General features: G+C 41.1%; 1 protein-coding gene across 2 annotated transcripts in view; it reads left to right on the top strand.

Moving 5' to 3' along the window:
• Nucleotides 1-2,467: 2,467 nt before the first annotated feature.
• The window catches only part of LOC124794651, a 39,968-nt gene continuing 16,285 nt past the window's right edge, over nt 2,468-26,150 (top strand). Inside the window, exons 1-3 of one of the 2 annotated variants that reach the window (XM_047258187.1) lie at nt 2,468-2,609; nt 2,956-3,117; nt 3,206-3,418. In XM_047258187.1, the coding sequence (XP_047114143.1) occupies nt 2,956-3,117; nt 3,206-3,418 (375 nt within the window). In that variant the 5' untranslated portion in view covers nt 2,468-2,609. Of the gene's footprint in view, nt 2,610-2,719; nt 2,818-2,955; nt 3,118-3,205; nt 3,419-26,150 lie in introns of those variants that run through there. The other variant, XM_047258179.1, reaches the window with a different exon arrangement.

Genomic DNA, 26,150 nt, shown 5'->3' with positions numbered 1-26,150 from the left:
TTCTTTCTTTGAAAGTGAGAACCTGTCAAATACATACTAGTCATTTATGTAGCGACAGTACTGCGGAAAGTACTTAAGGATGAGGTCCCCTGCTAAATAAAGGCCCTGGTTGTGTGAAGAATGTTCTAATATGCACGAAAAATTACAATTCATTGCCAGGGAAGTAAACTTCTTATGCCAGGGAAGTAAACTTCTTCCTTTGCTCTTGAAAGTAACTGAAATAGCTAGAAAACACCAGCAGAATTGGCTGAGCGGTTCTTGGCGCTTCAGTCTGGAACCGCGCGGCCATTACGGTCGCAGGTTCGAATCCTGCCTCGGGAATGGATGTGTTTGATGTCCTTAAGTTAGTTAGGTTTAAGTAGTTCTAAGTTCTAGGGGACTGATGACCTCAGAATTTAAGTCCCATAGTTCTCAGAGCCACTTGAACCATTTGAACCAGCAGAATTATGCCTGCATCATTGCTACAATACATTTTGACTACATATGTACTTAATTGGAAGACGTTCTTGTTCGAAAAAGCAGTCTCATAAAGTATAGAGCTTGTAAATTTTCTTTTATATGTTATAGACAGCTGACAGTGAAACTAAGTAGCCTTTAATTTTTTTCTCACATGTGGCAGTCCTGTTTATGTTTGTTTTGTTTTGACAATGAGTGGTAGTTTGTTTTTACCAGACAATCAATATTTTTTGAATATTCACTCCCATTTCCTTGTTTAATGCTCAATTTTAAAATAATTGACAATGAAAAAAGTCACAAAAGCTGTCAGAAACATGAAGATGGATTTGAAAATTTTTCGGGATGGCAGGATGCGGACTAATAATACCTCCTCATCCCACCAATTGAGGTGGCGCAGTGGTTAGCACACTGGACTCGCATTCAGGAGGATGACGGTTCAATCCCGTCTCCAGCCATCCTGATTTAGGTTTTCCGTGATTTCCCTAAAATCGTTTCAGGCAAATGCCGGGATGGTTCCTTTGAAAGGGCACCGCCGATTTCCTTCCCCATCCTTCCCTAACCCGAGCTTGCGGTCCGTCTCTAATGACCTCGTTGTCGACGGGACGTTAAACACCACTAACCTAACCTAACCTCCTCATCCACTTTTATTGAAGTTACTCACTACACCGCAGTGGTGACAAGTTTTGTGTGACTGTGTTCTATCTCATACTTCTACTGAAACCTTTAAATGCTGATAACTCATTATTTGACATCCAATATCAATAAAGTGTATCTTTTAGAGAGATCCTCAGAGTGCTAGTATTTTGAAACAGCATTCATTTACAGGACATAAGTTATAAGTTGGTTGTAATATAAAACACACAAAATACGAGCTTGACGAAATCCAATATGGGCTCATGCAGTTGCTTCAGCCAAAATACATCTTTGGAAGTAGCACAGCAACAGTTCCTCTCGTGACGCAGATACAAATAAAGGGACGTATAATCTGTAACACTATGTTTGTAACGCAATTAAAAGGTAAAAAATTAAAAAAAACTGTAATATCAAAATTAGAATCAGAAAACAAATAGTGTAATTGTACATATCTGATAGTAAATATCAGTGTTAACTTCATCTGCAAACGATCTACTGTGGAGCCCATTAAACAGCTTCCTGGAGTTTTGTCATGCAAATACTTGTCATATTTGTTGATACAGAGTTAAGTTTCCTGTGGTTTCATGAAACAGTTCAGACTAATCTTGAGTTAACTGCTTCACTATGTTGGTGTAAATTTCTTTCCTTTTACAATTTAAGATGAGTTAGTATTAGTTTTTGGCCCTTAAGTTTGAGAATGCCACTCGCAGAAATTATTCACACTGCCACTGAGGCTGCTCTGGAGGACGATGAAGGCTCCACGAATGCTTCTGAGTAGTTGGTCTACAGATCTCTACCATGCAATAGCCCTCAGCAGTTCATGTTGCGGGAGTAAACCACGATTTCCGTATTAAACGCCCTTTATTATGTCTTTTTCGTGAACTCAACATCCCATTCAAGTAACGATGCCTCTTGTTTTTGACGGGAAATAGAATTAAGAAACCTAAAGAGTAATGCGACAGCAATATTCCCTGCCAATATAGTTTCTTACTCTTGAAACTGCATCACAAACGTATATACGTGGGATGTTTTATGCTAGGGAGCAGTTGTTATTCAGTTTTATATGAAACTGCTTGATATTTACTTTATATGTTTAATTTTTTTCTTGAAGACTTATTTGATATTTGATTACCCTGAGATTTTGTTTGTGTTCTATTCCCTCTTAATTAGCTGTTTCATTTTGTGAAACCCCTTGTATATAACGGACGATTATAGGTGGAATGCTTAACAGAACTAATAGTTATTCTTTTTCGATCTAATAATAACTTTCATTAGTTAGTCCAGTATATCCTAAACGTAAATTATAACAGAGATGTTAACCACTTACTGCTGAAAAGTAATGTCTTTGGCGAAGCGGAGTGTTTCTGCTACCTGCGACCTAAAATCGATTTAGCTTGGGAGAAAGCTGAAACAATGAAATGTGTGTCAACGAGGAGGTTAGTGACAGCTGTGTGTTTTGATGGGTGTGTTAGTGTGTGGTTTATGTCCGTCGTCCGTCTCCAGTTTAGGACTGGAGGAAGGTAAGTTATATTAATAGAAAACATCCGGCTAGGATTTGCATTACATTTAAATAAGTAACATTTATATTTAGATGAACGGCGTAAATATAGCTCCCCCTTTCGTAACTTGCCTTTAAACCGTGCTCGACTTTCCGTGTTGGTATACAGTCTTCAGTAGTAATTGTGTACACGTTTTACAATGCCATGAAAATTTCGTGAAATGGATGAGGTCTGTTGACGGTTCACGTACGCAGGCTGTTTACGTCGCTGTTCTTAGCGTTCGCCAACCACACAGTTGTTTATTTAGTGTTCAACGTGGTATATTTAAAAAAATGTTTGTTTACATGACCTCACAAATGTTTTTCAGATGAGGGAGCGTCTAGGTTCAGCTGATAGTGGGAGTAAGAAGCTGAGTCTTGCATATTTACATCAATGCAAAAGCAAGAGACAAATGGACAGGGCAAGAAATGGAGCCCGATATTTTCGAAATCCACCGCAGCCTCATATGTGTGTGCAAGATTTTATTCATGTATGTTATATTCTGTTTGTAGTGTCTGCATCCGGATATGTTTTTGATTATGTGTAAGTATTCTAATTAACTTTTTGTTTTTCATTAGGGTTCTGATCGACCATGTTATATTAATGTTATGTCTTGGGTGAAAATTGTGATGCCACATAACACAGAAGATTCTATACCTTTATATGGAGGTATGCGAATTCTTCCTGGGTCTTCCAGCCAGAGAGCACAAAAGAAGCAACCTCTCATATTTGCAGTGATGGCAAATCCTGAGATTCTTAAAATAAGTGGAAAGTCTGCAAAGAATTTATCGGTATGTAATACTTTTCAGTGATCTTACTCATTGTGTGTGTGTGTGTGTGTGTGTGTGTGTGTGTGTGTGTGTGTTTGTTTGTTTGTTTTATTTCCCTTGCCAACAAGGCTAGCTGTCTTTGGTGTTTGTTTGTTTGTGGTGGAAGTGAGATTTGTTGTTGTTGTGATTGTCCTCTTCTGATAAACTGCTGTGTGCTGAGAGAACATTTCATAGGCTGATGTCCCAAAAAGTTTTATTTGTGGTGTAAAAGTATTTGTATGGTTGAAAAGAACAGAAAGACAGGACAGAAGAGGAGTGTGAGTTATATCAAATATTTCCATCTGAATATGTCAACAAGGAATCTGACGCATATTTTTGTCTCACGTGGTCTTTAAAGTGCTATGCAGGTGTAGGATGAACAAGTTTGCTCAGTCAAGAGAATTGTTCAATTCTAGTAGTTGCCTGTGACCAGTGAAGTAACATTAATGTCCACTGTGATGTCACCTTTTGGTCAGTATTTTCACAATTTTGTTGTTAGTTGATGGAACCAGTTAATTTGAAATTAACATATCTGGTTGTGGTGAGAAACTGATCTGTAGCTTATCCCATTTGAAAAAAATCTACACTGGTATCCCATTATATTCCCCATTTTTGTGATGACATTTGTCCCATGTTTTCTACGTCTCTAGTCTAAGCCGACTAATAGTATTAAGTATTCTTTGTTATTTGGTAGCTCTCTCTTTGGGTTTAATGTTGCCACAACAGAGGAGGGGAAAAGACCAAAAGCATTTTAATCTCGCAGAATGTTTTTAAAAAATCAAAGGAGGTAGTAGGACACTGTTGCTGAATTTTGTGCCCAAACTTTATCAGCTATGGCCAATATGGTCAAGCTGCAAAAACCAAATTTGAAGTGGAGTTATTCAGTTTCCATAAATTATAACTACTGGAATCTCCACCAATGCTGTAAGTCCGGAATGAAATTTTCACTCTGTGGTGGAGTGTGCTCTGGTATGAAATTACCTGGCAGATTAAAACTGTGTGCCGGACCGAGACTCGAACTCAGGAGCCCCAAATTGGAGTCTTGGTACTGCACACAGTTTTAATCTGCCAGGAAGTTTCGATGCTATAAGTGTTTATTTAGGAGTTGACTGGTACACACATTACATATTTCCCAAGTATATTCATCCATCCATTCATTCATACATAGTGTTCTGTGAATCCTATGTTGGATAGCCTTCTAGAAAGTTTACACATGACAGAAGCTGCAATTGCTGAGTACCCCTGCACAGTATGTCAACAAGAAATTGTTACCATTGCTAATATACTCACACTGATTGGTATGTGAATTACTCCTAAATTACTCTACATATCTGTAATAAGAGAAAACAACTACCTTGAAATAAAGTCAGTACTTTTTCTCTGGTATTACTCAGCTGCTGTTTTATCTAATGCTTCAAGTAAAGCATGCAGTTCACATACAGACAGTATCAAGACCTTTTCAAAGCAAACATCAGAGTTGGAGGGTTGTTATATCCTCGAGTGCAAATATTCTGAAAAATTGTATGAGGAGTGTCTGATAAGGTATTCTCATGCTTCATTTTAGGAATATTTTTATTATTAATTTGCTGTGTTCAGTCACAGTATTTTATTTTCTTGTTTTAGATCAAAATGTTTTGGAACCACAACTCTATTGTCAAGGACTGCAAAGCCATTTATGGGTGTTACTTCTTCTTCAGTTTCATTTGAGTATAAAATGCTCTTTGTATTGTTGTAACCTTCATTCACACTAGGTGTTCAAATGACCTAACATGTTTATGGATTTCTACATGTTACCGTGTTTGACATGGAAGTGCTGCACTGATGCAGGACAACAATGCTTTGTGTCCAAATGAAACAGATGTAACACTTGGAAAAATGAAATTGTAGTCCTAGAAAATGGTGTTGTAGCTCCAAAAGTGTTGAACTAAAACAAGGGAATAAAATATTGTGACTGAATGTGGTGTATCAGTAACAAAAATGTCCATGACCAATTACTTCCAGTAATGGGCTGGCCCGAACAAAATATCTGTTATACTTATCCTTCGTTTTTCAGTATCTCATAAACTCCATCCACAGACCCATCAGTGCCGACCACCCACCATGCAGTCCTTGCTGAGGGGTCATTGGGTGCGGTGTTGAGGGTCATGGGGTTAGCATGCTGCTCTCCTGGCCATTGTTCGTCTTTGTGACCTGGAGTCACTGCTGCTCACTCAAGTAGCTTTTCAGTTAGCCTAACAAGGCTGGAGTACACCTCTTTCCAGTCCTCCCCCAAGAAAAAAATGTCTGGCAGTTACAAGACATCTAACCCGGACTCTTCACATTGCCATCATTTGCACTGACCACTCAGTTATAAGGGTGGACTTTTGAATACGTGGGTGATATTGATGTCTACCAGCAATCTGTTGTATACTTAATCACTGGAGTATAAAACTCCATTATTAACCATAGATAGGTATACATAGTCTGTATGAATATTAGTTTTACTTCTAGTGTTATGGTTGTGAATTACTGATTTCATCCTGTATCACTTTTGTCATTAACCACAAATACCATTAGGGGGTGTATGTATTGGTATGTATGCGTAAAAGATCCCTATGTTCCTGAAAAGGCCCGTAAAGGATGTTGAATTACCAACTTTACATGATACTTTCATCAAACACTTGTCTGCAATAAATACTTTTTGACCCTAGCTACATTACCCCAGAAGGTTATGCCATAGGACAGTATTGAGTGAAAGTGTGCAAAGCTTCTAGCAAATTTGTCTGCAGGTCAATGCAGTGAGATATGTTTCTAGGTGCAAAAAAGCTAGAACTTAGCTTTTTGGTTAGTTTGACCACATGCTGTTACCACCTCAGTTATCATCAATCTGGATGCCTAGTAACTTCGCACAAGCAGTCTCATCCAATATATGGCCATTGATCTCTACTTCTGGTACCTGTAAGGGTAAGCCATTTTTGGAATTGCAAAATATGAGTTTTTATTAAACTAAGGGCAAGCCAGTAGTGGATAAATCAACTGATTTTAAAAAGGGAACATGCCTCGGATCACGGAACGGATTTAAAGGAAACCGACCAAGCAATGGAAAAGGATTACGAGATGGTTTACGACTGGGCACCTTAAACGTAAGGACTCTAACTGGGAAGTTAGAAGAAATTGTAGAAATGATGGAAAGGAGGAAATTGGACATCTTGGGACTTGCTGAGACTAGGTGGAGAGGAGTTGGTGAAAAACCACTAAGTAAAGGATGTAAACTGTACTGGATAGGGAATGAGAGGGGAAGAAATGGAGTGGCAATAGTGGTCAGAGAGGGTCTGCAGGAGGAGGTGGAAGGTATCAATGATCGAATGATAAAAGCCAGAGTACGAGTGAAAGGAAAAAGCATTGAAATCATCCAAGCATATGCCCCACAGGTGGGGTGTACAAAAAAGGAGGAGGAGGAATTTGAAGATGACATGCAAAAGCAGCTAAATGGAGGTAATCAGATTATAATAGGGGACCTCAATGCACATGTTGGCACAGACAGGAAAGGATTCGAGGAGATAATGGGACCAGAGGGCTGGGGGAACCGAAATAGAGAAGGAAAATTGTTGCTGGAATTCTGCAAGAGGAATGGGCTGGCGATCGCAAATTCCTGGTACAAGAAGAGAAGTAGCCACAAAATAACTTGGTACAGTGGAGACTGGTCCCAAACTTCAGTAGTAGACTATGTACTAGTGGATAGGCAGATGATGAGCAGTCTCACGGATGTTAAGGTCATTCCATCTGAGGCCTTAGACCGTGACCATCGGCTGTTGGTAGCCACCCTGAGAGAGAAAAAAGATAGGAGGGCAACAGATATACAGGAGAAAAGGTTGAAGACATGGATGCTGAAAGAGGATGAACGGAGGACCCAGTATCAGACACTGATCAGGAAGAAGCTGCCAAAGGAAGATCAGAGAACAGTGGAAGAAGAATGGGGAGATTTTAAGAGGGCTCTAGTTGAGGCAGCTGAGACTGTGTGCGTAAGAACTAGCACAAAGAGGAGAAGTAAGGAAACCCCATGGTGGAACAACATATGTAAAGAGGCAGTACTTCGAAAGAACAAAGCCTTCAGAGAATGGTTCCAGACCCGAACAGAGGAAGCTAGGGTAAAATATAAGGAAAGCAAGAAAGCGGCACAGACCATAGTAAGGGCGGAGAAGAAGAAGTGGATGGAAAAATGGAAAAGAATGTTGGAAGAGGACAGTGAAGGGAACAAAAAAGTACTTTACACCATGGTAAGAAATAAGAGGAACGACAGAAGCGAGTGCGTGAGGATCATGGATAATAATGGAAGAGTTGTGGAGGAAATGCATGAGCTCAAAAAGATTTGGAAGGAGTACTTTGAAGATCTGTTGAATGCCGCCAAGCGGGTAACTAACAGCGATGGAGAGCCTAAGGCAGCAGACGATTATAATAGTGGGGAAATTGATGATCTAACTTGGAATGAAGTGGAAGAAGACATAAAGAGGATGAAAGGGGGCAAGGCACCAGGTTGGGACGAAGTAACAGTGGATATGATACGAGCAGCAGGAGAAGTAGGAACCCAGTGGCTATACAGAGTGCTGAGGGTGCTGTGGAAGGAGAACAGAATTCCTGAGGATTGGAAGAAAGGAATTATAGTCCCGATCTTCAAGAAAGGGGATAAAAGGAAATGTGAGAACTACAGAGGAATCACCCTACTATGCCACTGTGGAAAAATCTATGAAAAGATCCTGGAGAAGAGAATAAGAAGCAGTATTGAAAGTAGACTGCAAGAGGAGCAGTACGGTTTCAGACCGGGAAGATCAACAACGGACCTCATATTTGCGGTAAGGTAACTGCAGGAAAGGCACTATGAGTACGGGAAGGACTTAATCATGGCCTTTTTAGATATTGAGAAGGCGTATGACAGTATCTGTAGGGACAAGCTCTGGGATGTGCTGAACGCAAAAGGGATAGATGAAGAGATAACACGAAAAGTCAGAAAAATGTATGAGGGAAGTGAGAGTTGTGTGAAAGTGGGGAGGGAACATACTGCATGGTTCAAGCTGGAAAATGGGCTGAGACAGGGAAGTGCACTTTCGCCTTTATTGTTTATTATTGTTATGGATGAAATCCTACAGCAAGTATCAGATGCAATTGGAGATCATAAAATGAAAGCAGTGCTTTTTGCCGATGACCTGATGTTATGGGGAAATTGCGAGAAGGAGGTGCAAGAGCCGTTAGATGTATGGGAGGCAATGGCAGCACAATATGGAATGCATTTCTATGCAAAGAAAAGTGAAATAATTGTGACAACAAGGAAGAAGAATAGGCCAAATGTGGATATAACTTGTGGAGGGGAAAAACTACAAGTGGTAGAGAACTTCAAGTACCTGGGAAGCATGACTGAAAGTAAGGGGGGAAACGCAATGGAAATAAATGAAAGGTGCAGAAAAGCATGACAGTTCTACAAACACATTAGGGGGCTTATTTGGAGCAAGGAGGTGCCACAGAAATCCAAGGGAATTATATACCGAACCTACTTTGTCCCCATATTGGCATACGGAAGTGAGACAAGGGTAATGCACAAAAGCGACAAAAGTAGAATACAGGCTAATGAAATGAAGTTCCAGAGGAGCAGGTTGAGTGTAACAAGACGAGACAGATTGCGAAATGTGTATGTGAGGGAAAGACTAAAGGAGGAACCAGTACAGGACAGGATACAAAAATCAAGACTGCAGTGGTATGGACACATGAAGAGAATGGATGAGGGAAGAATTCCAAAGAGGATGTTTGATCTGCAACTGGAGGGGAAGAGGCCCAGAGGAAGACCAAGAGATAGATGGGTGAAGGGAGTGAAGGAATGTGTGACGAGAAGAGGAGAGAACTGGACGAAGGTGGAAGAGGGGGAATGGTGGAAAGACAGAACACGATGGAGAGGCTTGTGTTCCCGACAGACTCAGCCAGTGGCTGGAAACTGTCCAAGATGATGATGATGATGATTAGACTAAGGGTTATGCTATTAGCTGTGAACCAGTTGTAACTCTGTTATATTATTCACCTGCATGCGTGTGGTCCTTTATTGATATATACCCTACTTGTTTCATCAGCAAACGTCACATTTCGTAAAGAATCCTCCTAGGTCTCAGATAAATCATTTATATAGGTCAAGAGAAGGAGCAGGTCAAGCATAGAACCTTGCAGGATACCACATCTAATTTGTCCCCCCCCCCCCCCCTTTGAATTTAGTCTTACTCCTGTCACAGGAGAGTGCCTTTAATGTTATAAGTGTTTCACTTTGGTAGTAGAACTTCATGGCTATGCAGTCAAAGACCTTTGGAAGATTACAGAAAATGGCAACAGGGTGATTTTCCTCTTTTAGCTGCTCCAGAAAATTTGAGTTCATGAGATTAAATGTAGCTTTCTTGAAAAGGGAAGCCTGTACAGAAGCCAACTGCTCTGAAAAATGTTATTGTCAGAAAGATGGTTCAATATTCTGTAGTAAGGCATCCCTGTCATTTTTGACAATGCGGGAAGAAGGAAGATGGGTATATAATTAGATGTCAGTTGCATACCTCTACTTTTATAAACAAGTGTTACTACTGTGTGCTTCAATTGTTCAAAAATATACATCGGCTTATTTACTGTTTACAAAATTAATTCAAGGGGGCGCTACCAAATTTGGACAACATCTTTAGTCCAGAATGAGATTTTCACTCTGCAGCGAAGTGTGCGCTGATATGAAACTTCCTGGCAGATTAAAACTGTGTGCTGTACCGAGACTCAAACTCGGGACCTTTGCCTTTTGCGGGCAGTTTTAATCTGCCAGGAAGTTTCATATCAGCCCACACTCCGCTGCAGAGTGAAAATCTCATTCTGGAAACATCCCCCAGGCTGTGGCTAAGCCATGTCTCCGCAATATCCTTTCTTTCAGTAGTGCTAGTTCTGCATGTCTCGCAGGAGAGCTTCTGTAAAGTTTGGAAGGTAGGAGACGAGGTACTGGTAGAAGTAAAGCTGTGAGTACCGGACGTGAGTCGTGCTTGGGTAGCTCAGTTGGTAGAGCACTTGCCCGCGAAAGGCAAAGGTCCCGAGTTCGAGTCTCGGTCCAGCACACAGTTTTAATCTGCCTGGAAGTTTTAACATCTTTAGTATTTTTGTGAAATAATAGCCGGGAGAATTACTGCTTTTGGTGATTTTTAACACTTTCATGGTCTGTTTAAAATATGATTTGGTAGAGTTAATGTCTGATGGTGGATCATGCTGTGGCTGTCTAAATGGATCTTCCTATTGTGGACTATTTTTGTCCTTTACTTTCAACTACTGTTACAAAGAATTCCTTGAATTTGCTGGCCTATGATTTGAATCTGTTTTGGGGCTACTGTCATCAGAAAGTTGGATATAATTTGCTTTACTGAGCTTATTTGTCTCATGCCAGTAATGGTCCAAATTAGTCTTGCCCTTTTTTTGTGTATTACCTTCTTTAACAGTATAATGGTGCGTGCGTTTTAATTGGATGGTGAAAAATTTGCCATAGTGCTTGCAATTCACGTCAAAATCTTGATTAGCCTAGAGCTGGTGTTCTGCATTGAATAAAGCTGTCTCTTCTTAGAGCAAGATACTTTGATCTTGGAAGTTTGCTGCTTCTCTTCTGTAATTGTCTGTGACCCACTGTACAGGAAAACTGAATTCGTGGTACTGTAAGAATATTTTTAGGAAAGAAATTTAATTTGTTATGTACTTTGTGTCCTTGGTAACATCTTGCCATTTTGTACCCTGTAAATCCCCTCTGAAGAGTATAGCTCAAGTCTGCATTTTACAAATCTGTGAAAATTTACTTTTCAGTTGATGTGGTGCACTATAGCTACCATTTGACCGTGACTGTCAGATAAACCACGTATTATATGTTTCATAACAGACAACTGTATTGAAAAACAAATGATCAAATCTTGTTGGATTATGTTTATCAATTCTCATTTGGAATGTGATTGTGGGTATTAAACCAAATATGCTGCCATTGATCAGTACTGTCTCAGCTGAAATAATGATTCAAATCTCTGTATACAGTTGGTTCCCAGTTACTTCTATTGAGTCTTGCTGGTACTGTCTCCAGTTGCTTAATGAAGTTAAAACCATTTTATGATGAGTCCCTGTCTTGCAACAGAAGAAAAATTTTCTGGAGAAAACTGTAAAATTATGAAATGTAATTGCTGGCCATTACCCCTAGAAACGCCAATCACGGGCAAAAATTGCCCGTACATTTTTATTTTTTAAATATATCATGGCAAATATCCTGTGTTTTTGGGTCTTTTTCTATTTGTCTGTTACCTTATAATACACTGTGCTGTACATTTCTATGGTTAAATTTTTATAATTGCATTTACAAAATAGGAATTTTATGCCAAAGGGCACATTTTGCCTGGGGTTGGTACCCCATGAGACCATAATTCTTATTATCTTCCCTACAGCCACCAAGCATGGGCAAAATTTGCCCGTACGTTTTTCTTTCTTTTATTCAGTTGGCAAACTCAAACATGAGTTTTACAGTGGTTTGTTGAGTGTCTAATTGTTGAGTTTCACTTTCATTGTTGATTTTAGACTTGCCATTATTGCTATTAGCAATTTGTCACAGTAGAGCGACGCCTTTATTGTAAAGTGGATTTTGTAAGACGAGTTGAACGACGCAGAAGTTCTTGCAGAACTGTTACTCAACGACGAATTATCAGATTTAAGTGATTTTGAGTCACATCATACAGAAGCGGAGGACAATGAAGAAGAAACAAACCATGCAGGTAACACTCCAAATAAATATCTTACAAGTTCTGGCAAAGTGTATCTTTCAGAAGCTCCGAGGCATAGTAAAAGGGATTTTGGTAACATAGTCCGTGAACATCAAGGAATAACCAGTGCTGGGAAAGTTACAAGCATATGTGAATCGTTTAAAAAATTTTTCACTCCTGAATTAGTACGGAAAATACTTGACCATACAAATGAAGTAGCTGAAAGAGAAAACGTATCTCCCGTTAGCGATTCTGAAATATATACATTGATGGGAATTTTAATTCTAATGGGAGTTTACCAGGACACCAATATTTCTTTACTTGATTTATGGTCAAATTTATTGGGAAGAGCGATTTATAGAGGAGCTATGGGTAAGACCAGAGCATATCAGCTATTGAAAATTCTTCGCTTTGATGATAAAGACAGCAGATCAGAAAAATGTGTACGTGATAAATTTGCACCGCTGCGTGAAGTATTTGAAGTATTGAATGGAATATTCCCACGTACTTCAGAAGTGGACCTGACAATACAATTGATGAAATGTTGTGTCTGTCCTTTGAAAGTTTTCCTCAAAGACAAACCTGGAAAATATGGAATATTAGTCAAAATGCTTTGTAGTGCAACGGAACGATACATAATAAAAATAGAAGTGTATGCTGGAAAAGACAGTAGACCTGCCAGTGAACGAGGTCTTCTTGAGGTTGTGAAGAGACTGGTGGAGCCAATAAAGAATACAGGCTACAATGTCACAACTGACCACTTCCACACTTCTGTGGAGCTGGCGGACATTCTCTATCAAGACTACAAACTTTCATTGGTTGGGACACTCAAATCAAACAGAAAACATACCGCAGGAACTTAAGACGAAAGCAGGCAGAGAGCTGTATTCCTCCAAATTCGCATTCACAGACCCATCTTCCAAGAAGCCGCCAGTAACAATTGTTTCTTACATCACAAAGGAAAAACCAAAGAAAAATCTGTTGATGTTGTCTACACAACATCGTAATGCAGGCGTAGAAGTTGATATACCAAAAAAGAAAACACACATAAACCTGTACTATAATTCCACTAAGGAAGGAGTGGATGCCGTAGATCAAATGGTTAGGACATACTCTACAAAAAGGGGTACAAGAAGATGGCCACTGACAATGTTCTACAGCCTACTTGATATAGCTGCAGTTAACTCATACACACTGTTCAAGATGAATGTGCCTAAATGGAATGAAGGGAAACCAAACGCCAGAGAACTGTATGTCCATGAATTAAGCCACGAACTTTTGAAACCATAACATAGAAAAGTGAGCCATGGATCTGAAAGGACTCCAGTTGCCTATTATTTGCGCGATGGGAGAGATCTTAGGAAAGAAACTAGAGGTAAACAAAATTACTGCAAATGAAAAACCTACAAGGAAAGCAAGGTGCTACTTATGCTTGAAGAACGCAAGTAACCGGAAAGCTAGAGACAACATCACAAGAACCAAGTTAACATGTGGAAACTGTGGGTGCCCTCTATGTTAGACTCATTCAGGATCAACCATTTTGTGAGCAGGAGGTAAATGTCATCTGTAAGTGAAAATATTCTGTCCAAGTGAAAAGTGTTTTCTGAGAGTTTTCAATGTACAATAACATGTATTTAGAGCAAGTGTTTTCATTTCTGTTTTTGAAACTTTTTCTAATTGACAAAGCTGTATTATTCAGTTAATAGATCAAAGAGTGCATAGAAACTTTAGACAGCCTTTGTATTCAATTACAAACCTTCTTATCTTCTTTACGCAAACTTTCATTGACCAAGATTTGACCATTCTTTGTTGTTATATTCACCCTATGAGTGTTAAAAAAATTAGGCTTTCAATTATGTTGTCACTATTTCCTGTTAAACTAATATCTCAATGGAAACAGAATTACATAAAATAAATACATATTACAGCAAATTACAAGATTTACAACTTGGCAAAATTTGCCCTTGGTTGGTGCTCCGTGTAGCCTAAAATACCTTGGTGTTTTTAGGGTTACTTACCTTCAGGTGAAATATCAGTATTTTTGATAGATATGTATAGAAGTACATACACTATCCTAGTTTTTGGAGCTGAGAATTCCATCTGTGGAGAGGAGAGAGGGGTGGATCTGGAAAGGTTAAAAGGGAAGGGCAGATCACTCAGACCCCAAGGTTAGAGTGATAAAGTGACACACCTGTAGCGAGAATTGGGAGAAAAAAGTTGGAAAAGGGGGTGTCACAATAATTTTTTGCTTGCCATCATTATTGTCTCTGGAATGAAGCTTCTCAGTACTTATGTATGTGCTCTCTCTCTCTCTCTCTCTCTCTCTCTTAGTCCAAAAACTGGATAGTTATGTACAAAAATGTGTGTATCAGCAGTACTGCTGTTTCTCCTGAAGATAAGTACTTTCAAATAATTTAATAGAACTACTGTCTTACATGGTCCCTAGTCTCTTACTGTAGTACAGCACCCAGAAAACTGTTCAGTGCAATACTTATTTTAGTCTATAGTCTCAGCCTTTATTCCACATTTTGTGTATGAAAGTACTTTCTCTTTCCTCGTGTTGTGCGTACAATAACATGTTACTAACTTGTATCCAAGTAGTTGCATTAGATCAGTTACTGTGATTACCAAATGATGTTCTGTTGTGCATAGTACGTCTATAGAAATACCTTTAGATTTTTCTGTTTCTTATAGTGATGTGGAATTTTTATCTTCCAATTTTAACAAACTTCTTATGTTTTTTTATAGAAAAGTGCTAATGTATTGTGATATTTAGCCTTTGCACTGTCAGAGCTGCTTTTTTCTCTCTAATTGTTGCATCTGTGTTCATAATAGACTATTTTCCCATGTTAAAAATATCATTCTGATTGATTATAGCATTTATGGTCAATGTTCTCACAAAATATGTATTACTTTTATGTAATTAAAGCTTAAAAATCATCCAACACCAAGATTCAGGCACATGAACGAAAACACTCTGTTATTAGCTGAAGCTCTGGTTACATCTCAGACTAGGAGTAAGACAAAGCTATACATATGTTAAACAGTGCTTGCAGAAGTTATGAGGATTTTACATACTTTTTCTCCATACAGTTTGGCTATTTAGTGATGGTAAATGTAGTTAAAGTCTTAAGTAACATTAGAAAGGAACTTTGTGAACACTAATAGTGGAGACCTTGTGAAAGTTGATGCATTTATGCTCCACCCCTTTAGAGCGGTGATATGTGCTACAATGAAATTATCTTCCCTACTCCCTGCAACATCATTAAACTCACTCAAAACTAAGCAATGGTAGAACTTTTGCAAATGAGTTTGTATATTATAACTAGATTGTCAACTACCAGTCGTGAGCGCGACCCAAAAGACAATAAAATCATTCTTGGCAAATCTTAGCGCAGATTTCCCATACAGAAGAAACTCAGTTGACACGCCCATCCTAACAGGCACTCGCAGGTGTAACGGATAGTGTATCTACCTGCGGTTCAAGAGGTCACATGTTCAAATCCAGGAAGGGTCATTTACTTTTTAAAAACTTGAAACGAAATTCGAAAATTGTGTTAGCAAGAACTGATTGTAGCAGTTGTTTTGATGGTGGGCTGTGTTGCGTATAGCTTCACATTAATCTTACTCTGAGAAACGGACAACAGTGGATAAATACACTAACTCATTCACTGTTTTGGAAAGCATTGCTAGTAATGTAAATATACAACCACAGTACAATGAGGTCTAGGACAATGAGGTTTTCTATATGGAGAGAAATAAAACATGTACAGCATACAGGTAACACAAACGTAAGGGTGTGGTGTTTGTGCGTGTAAACTAACGTCATTGTTTGAAGCAGATGTAAGATGACAAAAGTTTAAAGAATATGGATTATGGATCGTAGCTGGATAGTACAAAGATAAAAGGAAACATGGTTTCTAATAAAGTAAAAAGCGTGTGGTCACTTTAACTATGTAATATCTTTTTGAATGTGACTTACGTGAACAACAATTGCAAATGTAAGTGCAAGTAAACAGCAAGGAATAAGCATTAATACTCATGTTTCCGATCATGTTTTGAAGTTTTGTACTTCTGAAGATGAGAGGACTGTAGAGTTTCTTGACAAATAAGTTAATATATTCAATCAGGTTGGACTCGAAATAGCGACCTATAGATATAATCTTATAAAATTCTTCATTTTGTGCTCTGTCACCTGAGCTACCAAATTACATGCATGATATAGCAACAATTTTCACTGAGAGTTTTATTTCCTTGTAACAGTGGGAAACCATATCTCAAAGGTAGATTGATGTTAATGCAATATATGTTTAATTAAGTTAGTGAACTTGTGCATCGACGTGGTGGCAGTTTTCCAGTACCGGCAACCATATTTTTGGAATCTTCTCAGTCTCTGGGAAACTCAAAACAATTTTTCACCAGTTTTTATATATGTATTTGTACAATGTGGTAATACACAACATTTGTGAACCAATTTCCAAAGCATAAATTCCAAAACAAGATATCACTGTAAATTAGCGTTATGACAGTAGGAACAATGAGTTAGTCAGTGACGTCACAGGCATCATGTGACTCGAATAGAGAGTTTTAGCGGACCTTCAAATTATTTAAATTCCATTTCCATTTTTATAAAAGAATACTAAAATTTAAAACAAGCATGTTAGGAGTCTAAAATGAATTCATTAATAATTTAAGACCATTTTCAGAAAACAGTCATATACCCTATTATTTGACAGATCACTCTTGTAGAAAAATTTACCCTTAAAAAGGTCCGATGAAAATGCTGCAAATCACAGGAGTTAAACTGACAGTGCCCTGCATATACTGAATCCTTTTGGAAATTAGTTGTGTACATAAACTTTTACTGGAAACATTCAGATGTAGACCATGCCATATCTGGTTGAGCCATTTAAGAGGTAACACATCACTTGTACCCATGTGTCACTGTTTCTCTCCGTTTAGCAACTCCTGAAACTGTTTTTACACATTCAACAGAACACTTCATCCCAGCACTTACCACGTCACAGAAAGAGTGACAGTCTTCACTTTTGTGTGAGGAACATTCAGAACATTGTTCCTGTTGTCACCCATAATGATATAAGTATAGTATTTTCTACTGTTCTAGAACACAGATGTTCTAGTTTTCAACAAAACAACGGAATATTAACAGTTTTATCTAAATCCCATGTAAATGCTATATTTAAAAGATATCACTTAGTTCAACATCACTTATTGTGATTTATCATATAAAACATTTTCAACGAAACATATTGGCTACAATGTCCACTGTTCATTTTTATTTGTTACATATTACTAACAACAACGTAGCACTTTTTTTTTTTCAAGCTTTTGTTTTTTACAGATTGTTGGTTTCAAATGAGGCATTACAATGAATGCATCCTCAAATGTAAATCGCATACACAGTATAGTGTAGCATTTGTTACTGTACTGCACTTTAAAGTTAAAGCAACTGGTTGAAAAGCTAAATAATACTGTAACAATATTATGAGAAAGATAGTTGTTACCATATAGCAGAGATGCTGAATCAGAGATAGGCACACCTAAAATACTTGGAAAATGAGTGAGCTTTCAGCCAACAAGGCCTTCATCAGATAGTACACACACACACACACACACACACACACACACACACACACACAACTTGCACACATGCCTGCAGCTCAGATAACTGAAACCACACTTGAACCATGAAGTTGATGTTTGTGGATCTAAGGTCAGATTTGATGTTTTATGTGCAACAACCTGACAGAGGGCACCTGCTTTTGGGAAAATTATGCTTTTGTGTCTGGTGAAAATATTGCGTTAGAGTATGGACATTGAATAATCATAGTCTTATGTATAAACTATCATTGTATCTTGTAAGAGCACAACAGCATTGTTTTCGTAGTCTACAAGAAGTGGAAGTAATAACTTTTTGAAGTGAAGATTGTTTTACTGTGTTAAATCATGCGTCAGTGGTGATATGAGGGCTGTTTCGCACAGGAAAAAAGTGTCCATTTACCAGTTTCCTTTTTTAGGAGCATTTGAATCTCTCGGAGTGTAAACAATTAAGAAGAAAGGATGAGTAGTTAGATTTGCAAAGATTAATGCACATATGGGGTAGAAATAACACAATGCAGAAATCCAAGTCTTGTTGCAACGCAAAACTCTGTAAGAGAGCTGAAGACTTCTAGAGAAAGCTGTAATGCCCAAAAGAACAGCCAAGGAGGAAATAAGGAGGATACAGCGTGGAAAAAAAAAAACTGCTGTTACGAAGTTCAGTCTGTGTCAAATAGGTATTTTGGTGTGCCACAGTCTTCGATGATGTATTTGTATGATAGAAATATGATACCTCAGAGAGGCAGAAGAAATCCACATTAGCGGGTAGCGGAATTCCATACATGACTAAACAGTTATGCTATTGTGGTGAGGTTTACACATTTATGTTGTATGACGATCATAGCTTGACATTTATACAGAAGTGAATTAACCTAATAACACAGAAGCAGTCCAAAACTAACATTACTGGTGAGAAAATTTATATAGTACATTATTTGAATTAACTGATCCCTCAGATACTGCTTCGCTGGCTCACAACCAAACTGTCACCTTTCAGTCTAACCTGGAACTCAGGCTGTACTACAGATCAGTATGCCACCACAACTAAGATTCAATGTTCCCATTCATTGACTTCTCCAACCCGCAACCAAATTGCCATCTTCCATCCTAACCTGTACCTCGTGTTACACTACAAATTGATTTGTCACTACAACCTGCATTCCAAAAATAGCTTAGACACAAATAAAATGTTTTCAGTTTTCTATTCTCTTATTTGCAAATGTGTGTTTGACATCAAACGCCACAACATCGTAAAGCAATAGGAGGAAGCCAACATCCAATATTGGCAGGTTCAGTTGAATCCATTATTTTAGTCTAAGTATAATCAATTTTCAGACCAGTCAGTTTCCAAATAATTTCTTTCCAGTGCAGGTTAATGGCTATATGCACTATGGGCTGACAGCTTTGTTTGCTTTGTTCCATTAATATGTGTTTCTTCTTCTGTTCCCTGTTCAACTTCTTTTAGGACTGCCCGAGGTAGTTTTTGTGCAAAGTCACCTTGCCAGATTTCTATTTCGATATCGAATTTTCCATTGTTCTAAGTAAGTGTAATAATAGCTGCAGTATTGCTGTACATGTTCTTCAATATACAAATCCAGTTCAAATCAAAGACTTATGTTTCATTGTCTATTTGTATAAAGTTTCTCTTAATTGACTCGGATTGGGAATTTATACTCAGTTCGTAGTTCTGTAGATATGTACACAATTTACAAATGATCCATTTGTAATGCCAGCCTGTTTGCATAGTTAAAATTAAATGCTTTTGTGTGAGGATAACCAAAATTTCAGTGAACGAGTTTATGAGTAGAAAGCTGACTACACTGGAGATATTTTTGTTTCCTTGTGGATGTCCATGTGCCATTATTAGGCACATTTCTCATTTTACTTATTTTTTAAGGTGGATAAATAACATCTCTCTTCTTGTCATGAAAAGAACAGTTGATATAAATTTCTAAAGAAAACAAGCTAGAAATTGCATAATTTTTTTCCCAGGTTTGTTAATGTTTTCAGCTTGAGGGACAGATGTTGTTGAAGAACAGGCCGTTTGTAATCTGTGCAACAAATCATGTTCAAGGAAGGACTTCATTATTTGGAATGAACAGACTAGTTTTTTTTTTCCTGACCAAAAAAGTTACAGATGTTTTCGCCACTGTGAGAGAGACTCAAGACCTTAAAGATATATGAATTAGTACTTGGGTATCAAGCCTAGAATGGCCATGTGAGAACAATATATCCCATTACTATCCTTTGTTGTTCCTCGCATTGCTCTTTTCTCTAAATAATATACGAGGCACATTCAGAAAGTAAATGTACAAACTTTTTTTTTTTAGAAAAAAGTTTATTTGAAAAGAAATTACAGTGCACTGTTGATGCACCTGTTGACTATCTTTGCACATAATGGACATCGTGTTCAGTCCATGTGGTGAGCCATGGCACAAGCTTCTCTATGTCTCTCTTAAAGAACTCTCCTGCCAACTCCTTCTCCTACTTCACAACCTCTCTCCGTACCTGCTCATTGGTTGAACATTTAATTCCACTCATGTGTGCCTTCAAGGAGGTGGAAAGATTATAATCTGAAGGGCCATGGGAATATGAGAGGGATGGGGGATTCGAAACTTCCCACCCAGGTGAGTCCAAGGTGGCCTTGGTGGCAGAGGCTGTGTGAGAACGGGCATTGTTGTGCAACAGGTGCTCTGTTCTTGTTGGCATTCCACTCCTTTTGTTTCGAATGCTCCTTATGAGTTTTTGTGCGTCTCATAATATTGTTGTGCATTGATGAACTGCCCCTGAGGCATAAATTTGACCAGAGTGATGCCTTTTTGGTCCAAACCACTGAGGCAAGACTCTTTGCCCGAAATTTTTTTTTTTTTTTTTATGTTTTGGCAGTTTGGGAATTGGTGTCACACTACTGTGATAACTGTCTTGTTTCAGACATTAAATGAGCCTCCCACATTTCATCTCCAGTCAAAATAGAACTCAGGAAATTCTCGCTTTCCGATTCATCACTCAAAATTCTTGCAGGCACTATTGACCCGATTTGTCTTGTGCTATTCTGTCAGCTGTTTTGGGACTGATATTGTGCACCGTTTCTGGTATCCCAGCATTTCTATTAGTGTCTCGTACAAAAGAGCTCTGCAGAGTTGTGGAAACATACAGAAATTTCATTGACTATCAGTCAGTGGTCTTCAGATCAATTTCTTCCATTTTTTGAACCAAATCATCACTCAGAATGGAAGGTCTCTTCCACAATTCTGTTCATCATGAACATTTGTTCTGCCTCCTCTAAACTCACTACACCACATAAACGCACTTATTCTGTTCATAACACCTTGACCATAAACTGTTGTGACTCACACAAGAAATTTTGTAGACGTTATTGCTTTTGTGAGTAAGATGCAGATCATGGCATGTTGCTCGCACTTGATGGGCTTTCTTATCAGCATCTTCAATGTAATGACACTACAACGTGAGTTTATGTACTGCCCATTATGGTTGTAGTACACTTACTTTCTGAACGTTTCTCGTGGTTACAGTATCAGGAGCCTGAACTCGCTTCAATGATATAAGTAAGTAGGTTTTCATGGCCAGTGTCAATTCCATTAAAATCCTTCCAAGTTTACTTTTGCTTCTGAATCCACAAATAATCTCCCATAAAACTCCTCTCTCTGTTCAATGACACAAAAGTATTATTTTGGGTGATCAGTGAAACTAACATGTCACTGATTAAGGCAGTCCCCCCTGCGGGTTCGGGGGTAAGAATAGGCCCGCGGTATTCCTGCCTGTTGTAAGAGGCGACTAGAAGGAGTCTCAAAAGTTTCAGCCTTATGTGATGGTCCCCTCTCAGGTTTGACCTCCATCTTTCTAAATTCTTCCGAAGAGCGAGCCAATTGGGGAAGGGCGCCTTACATGGTGCACTGTATCCGCCGTGCATTGAGATCTTTAGCTGGCTTTCTCGTCGTTGCAATGCTGTCCCGCTCGTTTTCCATCTCTTGGGCAAGGATACATCCCTGGGTGTGATTACCATGCTGCACTGTGCAGTGTTGCTTTTAGCTGCGACGGCGACCTTGGACATTTTTGCGCCTAAGATCCAGCACGGTAGCCAGTCCATTGTGGTGGGGCTGCCATGTACCCTGTTGGTTGTAGCTCCCTGACAATAAAGGGATTGCTCTGCTGATGCCTGCACCGTTAACTCCACACGTATGCCAAGGAGTAGATGCCTATCTCCCTGGGGCATCGGGACTCCCGGCAATGGCCATCCTGCCAGGTGGCCCTTGCTGAGGTTGGGTGGCGCCCATGGGGAGGGCCCTTGGTCGGAGTAGGTGGAATCAGGGCGGATGACCCGCAATGAAGCGTGGTAAATCATCTCTTGCTGGTGGCCAGCTGCCAGCAGTCTCTAAGCGTTCTTGGGCTCAATTTAACGCTCAGAAATACGATCCAAAAACGTTCCCCTCCCTGGCCACACCGTGGGAGGAGTGTAAGTCTCAGAATGGCAGTGACAGTTATTCGCCCCGGTTCCTAGTTTGTACGAGATCTGATGGGGAGTCTTTCATGCCCACAAAGCCTCAGTTCTTTGCAGAGCATTTAGGGGACAAGTTTGGGGAGGTGGAGGGCTTGTCCAAAATGCGCTCTGGGTCAGTTTTGATAAAAACGGCATCCTCTGCCCAGTCATGCAGGTTACTTGCTTGTGACAAGTTGGGGGATGTTAACGTTACCATCACACCACATAAGAGTTTAAATATGGTCCAGGGTATTATTTTCCATAGGGACCTACTTTTGCAGTCTGATGATGAGCCGCGCGCCAACTTAGATTGTCGAGGTGTTCATTTCGTCCGGCACGTTCGTTGGGGTCCGAGGGGTAATCAGGTTGCTACCAGTGCCTTCATCTTGGCCTTCGAGGGTGATACATTACTGGAAAAGGTCAAGGTGATGGTCTGCCGTTGTGACGTCAAGCCCTATATCCCCCCCCCCCCCGACCGAGCGAGGTGGCGCAGTGGTTAGACACTGGACTCGCATTCGGGAGGACGACGGTTCAATCCCGCGTCCAGCCATCCTGATTTAGGTTTTCCGTGATTTCCCTAAATCAGTCCAGGCAACTGCCGGGATGGTTCCTCTGAAAGGGCACGGCCGACTTCCTTCCCCATTCTTCCCTAATCCGATGAGACCGATGACCGCGCAGTCTGGTCTCCTTCCCCAAACCAACCAACCAACCCTCCCCCAATGCGGTGCTTTAAGTGCTGGAAGTTCGGCCATATGTCTTCCCGCTGTACTTCCAGCCCCACCTGTTGAGATTGCGGACGCCCATCACATCGCAATACTCCATGTGCCCCACCTCCCATTTGTGTCAACTGTGGAGAGCATCATTCACCTTGCTCGCAAGACTGCAGGATCTTGCAGAAAGAGCACAAAATCATGGGATATAAGACCCTGGACCGACTGACCTATACTGAGGCTAAGAGGAAATATGAATGACTACATCCTGTGCGAATGACTTCCTCCTATGCCGCTGCAACGACAACTGTGTTAGCACCATCTTTTCCGCGACTTCCAGTCGGATCGCCGAACCGTACAACACCCGCCCTCTTGCCTGTAGGGGGCACCATCCCCCCTGTTGCTCATGCGCCACCTACCTTGGGAGCAACACCCCTCCCACATGTCGGGGACATCCGTCCCCGCTTCTAAGCAGGAGAAACATCCCACTTCTTCGGCTTCTCTCACTCGCAAGGTGTCCCTTGGGTCCCTCCTTTCCCTGGTTTCCACAAGCGGGAAGGGTGACGCCCGACAGTGCCATGAGGGCTCACAACCAGCTGGTCTTAGGGCTTCGCGATCCTCCTCCGTCCCGGAGTCTGAATCAGTGAAGCTGTCCCAGCCAGTGAAACCCAAGGAGCAGTGTGAGAAATCCAAGCGGAAGACCTCTAAGGCCAAGGGACTTGCGGTGGCACCCACCCCACCGCAACCTTCGAGCTCTGCGTCTGAGGATGAGGTGGAGATCCAGGCATCTGCTGAGCACCTTGATCTCGCTGGTCCCTCAGACACCATGGATAGCACTTGCACAGGGGCTCAATCGGTGGCAGCAGGTGACGCAGCGGCGTAATCTGCCTCCCCAGTCTCTTGACGCCTTCTCAGCCATGGACAATACCATCCTCCAGTGGAACTGCAGCTGTTTCTTCCACCATCTAGCTGAGCTCCGACAACTGCTCAGCCTTCACCGTTTCCTCTGTATTGCTCTTCAAGAAACTTGGTTTCCGGCAATGCGAACCCCCGCCCTCCGTGGCTATCGGGGTTATTATGGGAACCGGGCAGCTTATGAAAGGGTATCTCGTGGTGTCTGCATCTATGTCCTTCACTCCCTTCACAGCGAGTCCCTCTGCAAACACCTTTAGAGGCTGTCGCTGTTTGGGTGTGGATGCCACAGGCTGTTACTGTCTGCAGTCTTTATCTTCCACCGGATGGTGATGTCCCGCAGCATGTCCTAGCTGCGCTGATAGCCCAACTGCTGCCATCTTTCCTGTTAATTTGCGACTTCAACACCCATAACCCTCTGTGGGGTGGGTCAGTGGCAACAGGTCAAGGCGCCACTGTTGAGAATGTATTGACACAGCTCAACCTTTCCATTTTAAATGATGGTGCCTTCACACATTTCAGTGTGGCGCATGGCACATACTCCGCCATCGTCCTTTCGATCTGCAGCCCTAGCCTCTTACCATCTGTCCAATGGAGTGTGTATGACGACCTGTGAGGTAGTGACCATTTTCCGATCTTTCTGTCACTGCCACAGCGTCACTCTTATGGGCGCCCTTGTAGATGGACTATGAATAAGGCTGACTGGGACGTGTTCTCCTCCACTGCCGCCATTGAACCTCTTTCTAATGAAGCCATTGATGTGGTGGTTCACTCGGTCACCGGCATCGTTACTGCAGCAGAATCGGCCATTCCCCGTTCTTCTGGGTTCCCTTGGCGGAGGACTGTGCCTTGGTGGTCGCCTGTGATCGCCGAGGCGATTAACGATCGCAGGTGGGCTCTCCAGCATCACAAGCGGCATCCCTCATTAGAAAACCTCATCGCCTTTAAACGGCTCGATGCACGGGCCCGCTGCATCATTCACCAACAGAAGCAGGTGTGCTGGGAACGGTATGTCTCCGCCATTGGCCTCCATATCTCTCCATCGCAGGTTTGGGCCAAGATTAGGCGCCTCTATGGCTATCAGACCCCTGTCAGCATCCCTGCCCTCTCAGTGAATGGAGCAGTTGTACTGACTCCAACATAATTGCAAACCACTTGACAGACCATTTTGCTCTCAGTTCTGCTTCTGTGAATTACCCACTGGCCTTCGCTCCATTAAAGAGCGGTTGGAACGTTGGAGCCCTTCCTTTCACACCCGCCATCCTGAATCTACAATGTTCCATTCAGTGAGTGGGAATTAGACAGTGCTTGCCTTGATACAGCTCCCGGGCCAGATCGCATCCACTGTCAGATGCTGAAACATCTCCTACTGGACTGCCAGCTATGCCTCCTCGACCTTTACAACCGTATCTGGGTCGAGGGTGAGTTTCTGTCGCAATGGCGGAAAAGCATTGTTATCCCCGTTTTGAAACCTGGCAAGAACCCATTGGAGTTGGACAGCTACCGCCCCATTAGCCTCAACAATGTTCTTTGCAAGTTGCTCGAACGCATGGTGAGCCAGCGCTTGAGTTGGGTACTCTAGTCTTGGGGCCTTCTGGCTCCGTCTCAGTATGGGTTCTGTAAAGGCTGCTCTGCCGCCGACAACCTGGTGAGCCCGGAGTCAGCCATCCGTACGGCCTTTGCCCGCCGTCAGCACCTCGTCACTGTCTTTTTTGACATGCAGAAGGCGTATGATACGACATGGCACCATCACATCCTCTCTACGCATCATGGTTGGGGTCTTCGGGGTCCGCTGACGATTTTCATACGGAATTTTCTGTCATGTCGTACCTTCCGCTTGCAAGTCGCGGCCTCCCATAGTTCCCCCCGAGTTCAGGAGAATGGGGCACCTCAGGGGTCTGTCTTAAGTGTCTGCCTGTTTTTAATTTCAATTAATGGGCTCATTGCGACGGTGGGAACGTCTGTCTCAGCTTCCTTGTATACTGACAACTTCTGCCTCTACTATAGCTCCATTGGCATTGCAGCTGCTGAACGTCAGTTGCAGGACGCTATCCATAAGGTGCAGTCATGGGCCGTAGTGCATGGCTTCCAGTTTTCGCCTGCCAAGACCTGCGTTCTGCATTTCTGCCGGTGACGCACGGTTCACCCTGAGCCACGGCTTTATCTTGCCGGCGAACTTCTTGCTGTGGTGAAGACACATCAGGTTTTGGGTGTGG

The sequence above is a fragment of the Schistocerca piceifrons genome, chromosome 1 (genome assembly GCF_021461385.2).
Source record: "Schistocerca piceifrons isolate TAMUIC-IGC-003096 chromosome 1, iqSchPice1.1, whole genome shotgun sequence".
Classification (NCBI taxonomy): domain Eukaryota; kingdom Metazoa; phylum Arthropoda; class Insecta; order Orthoptera; family Acrididae; genus Schistocerca; species Schistocerca piceifrons.
The sequence above is the reverse complement of the archived record's forward strand: the minus strand, read 5'-3'. Positions and strand labels throughout refer to the sequence as shown.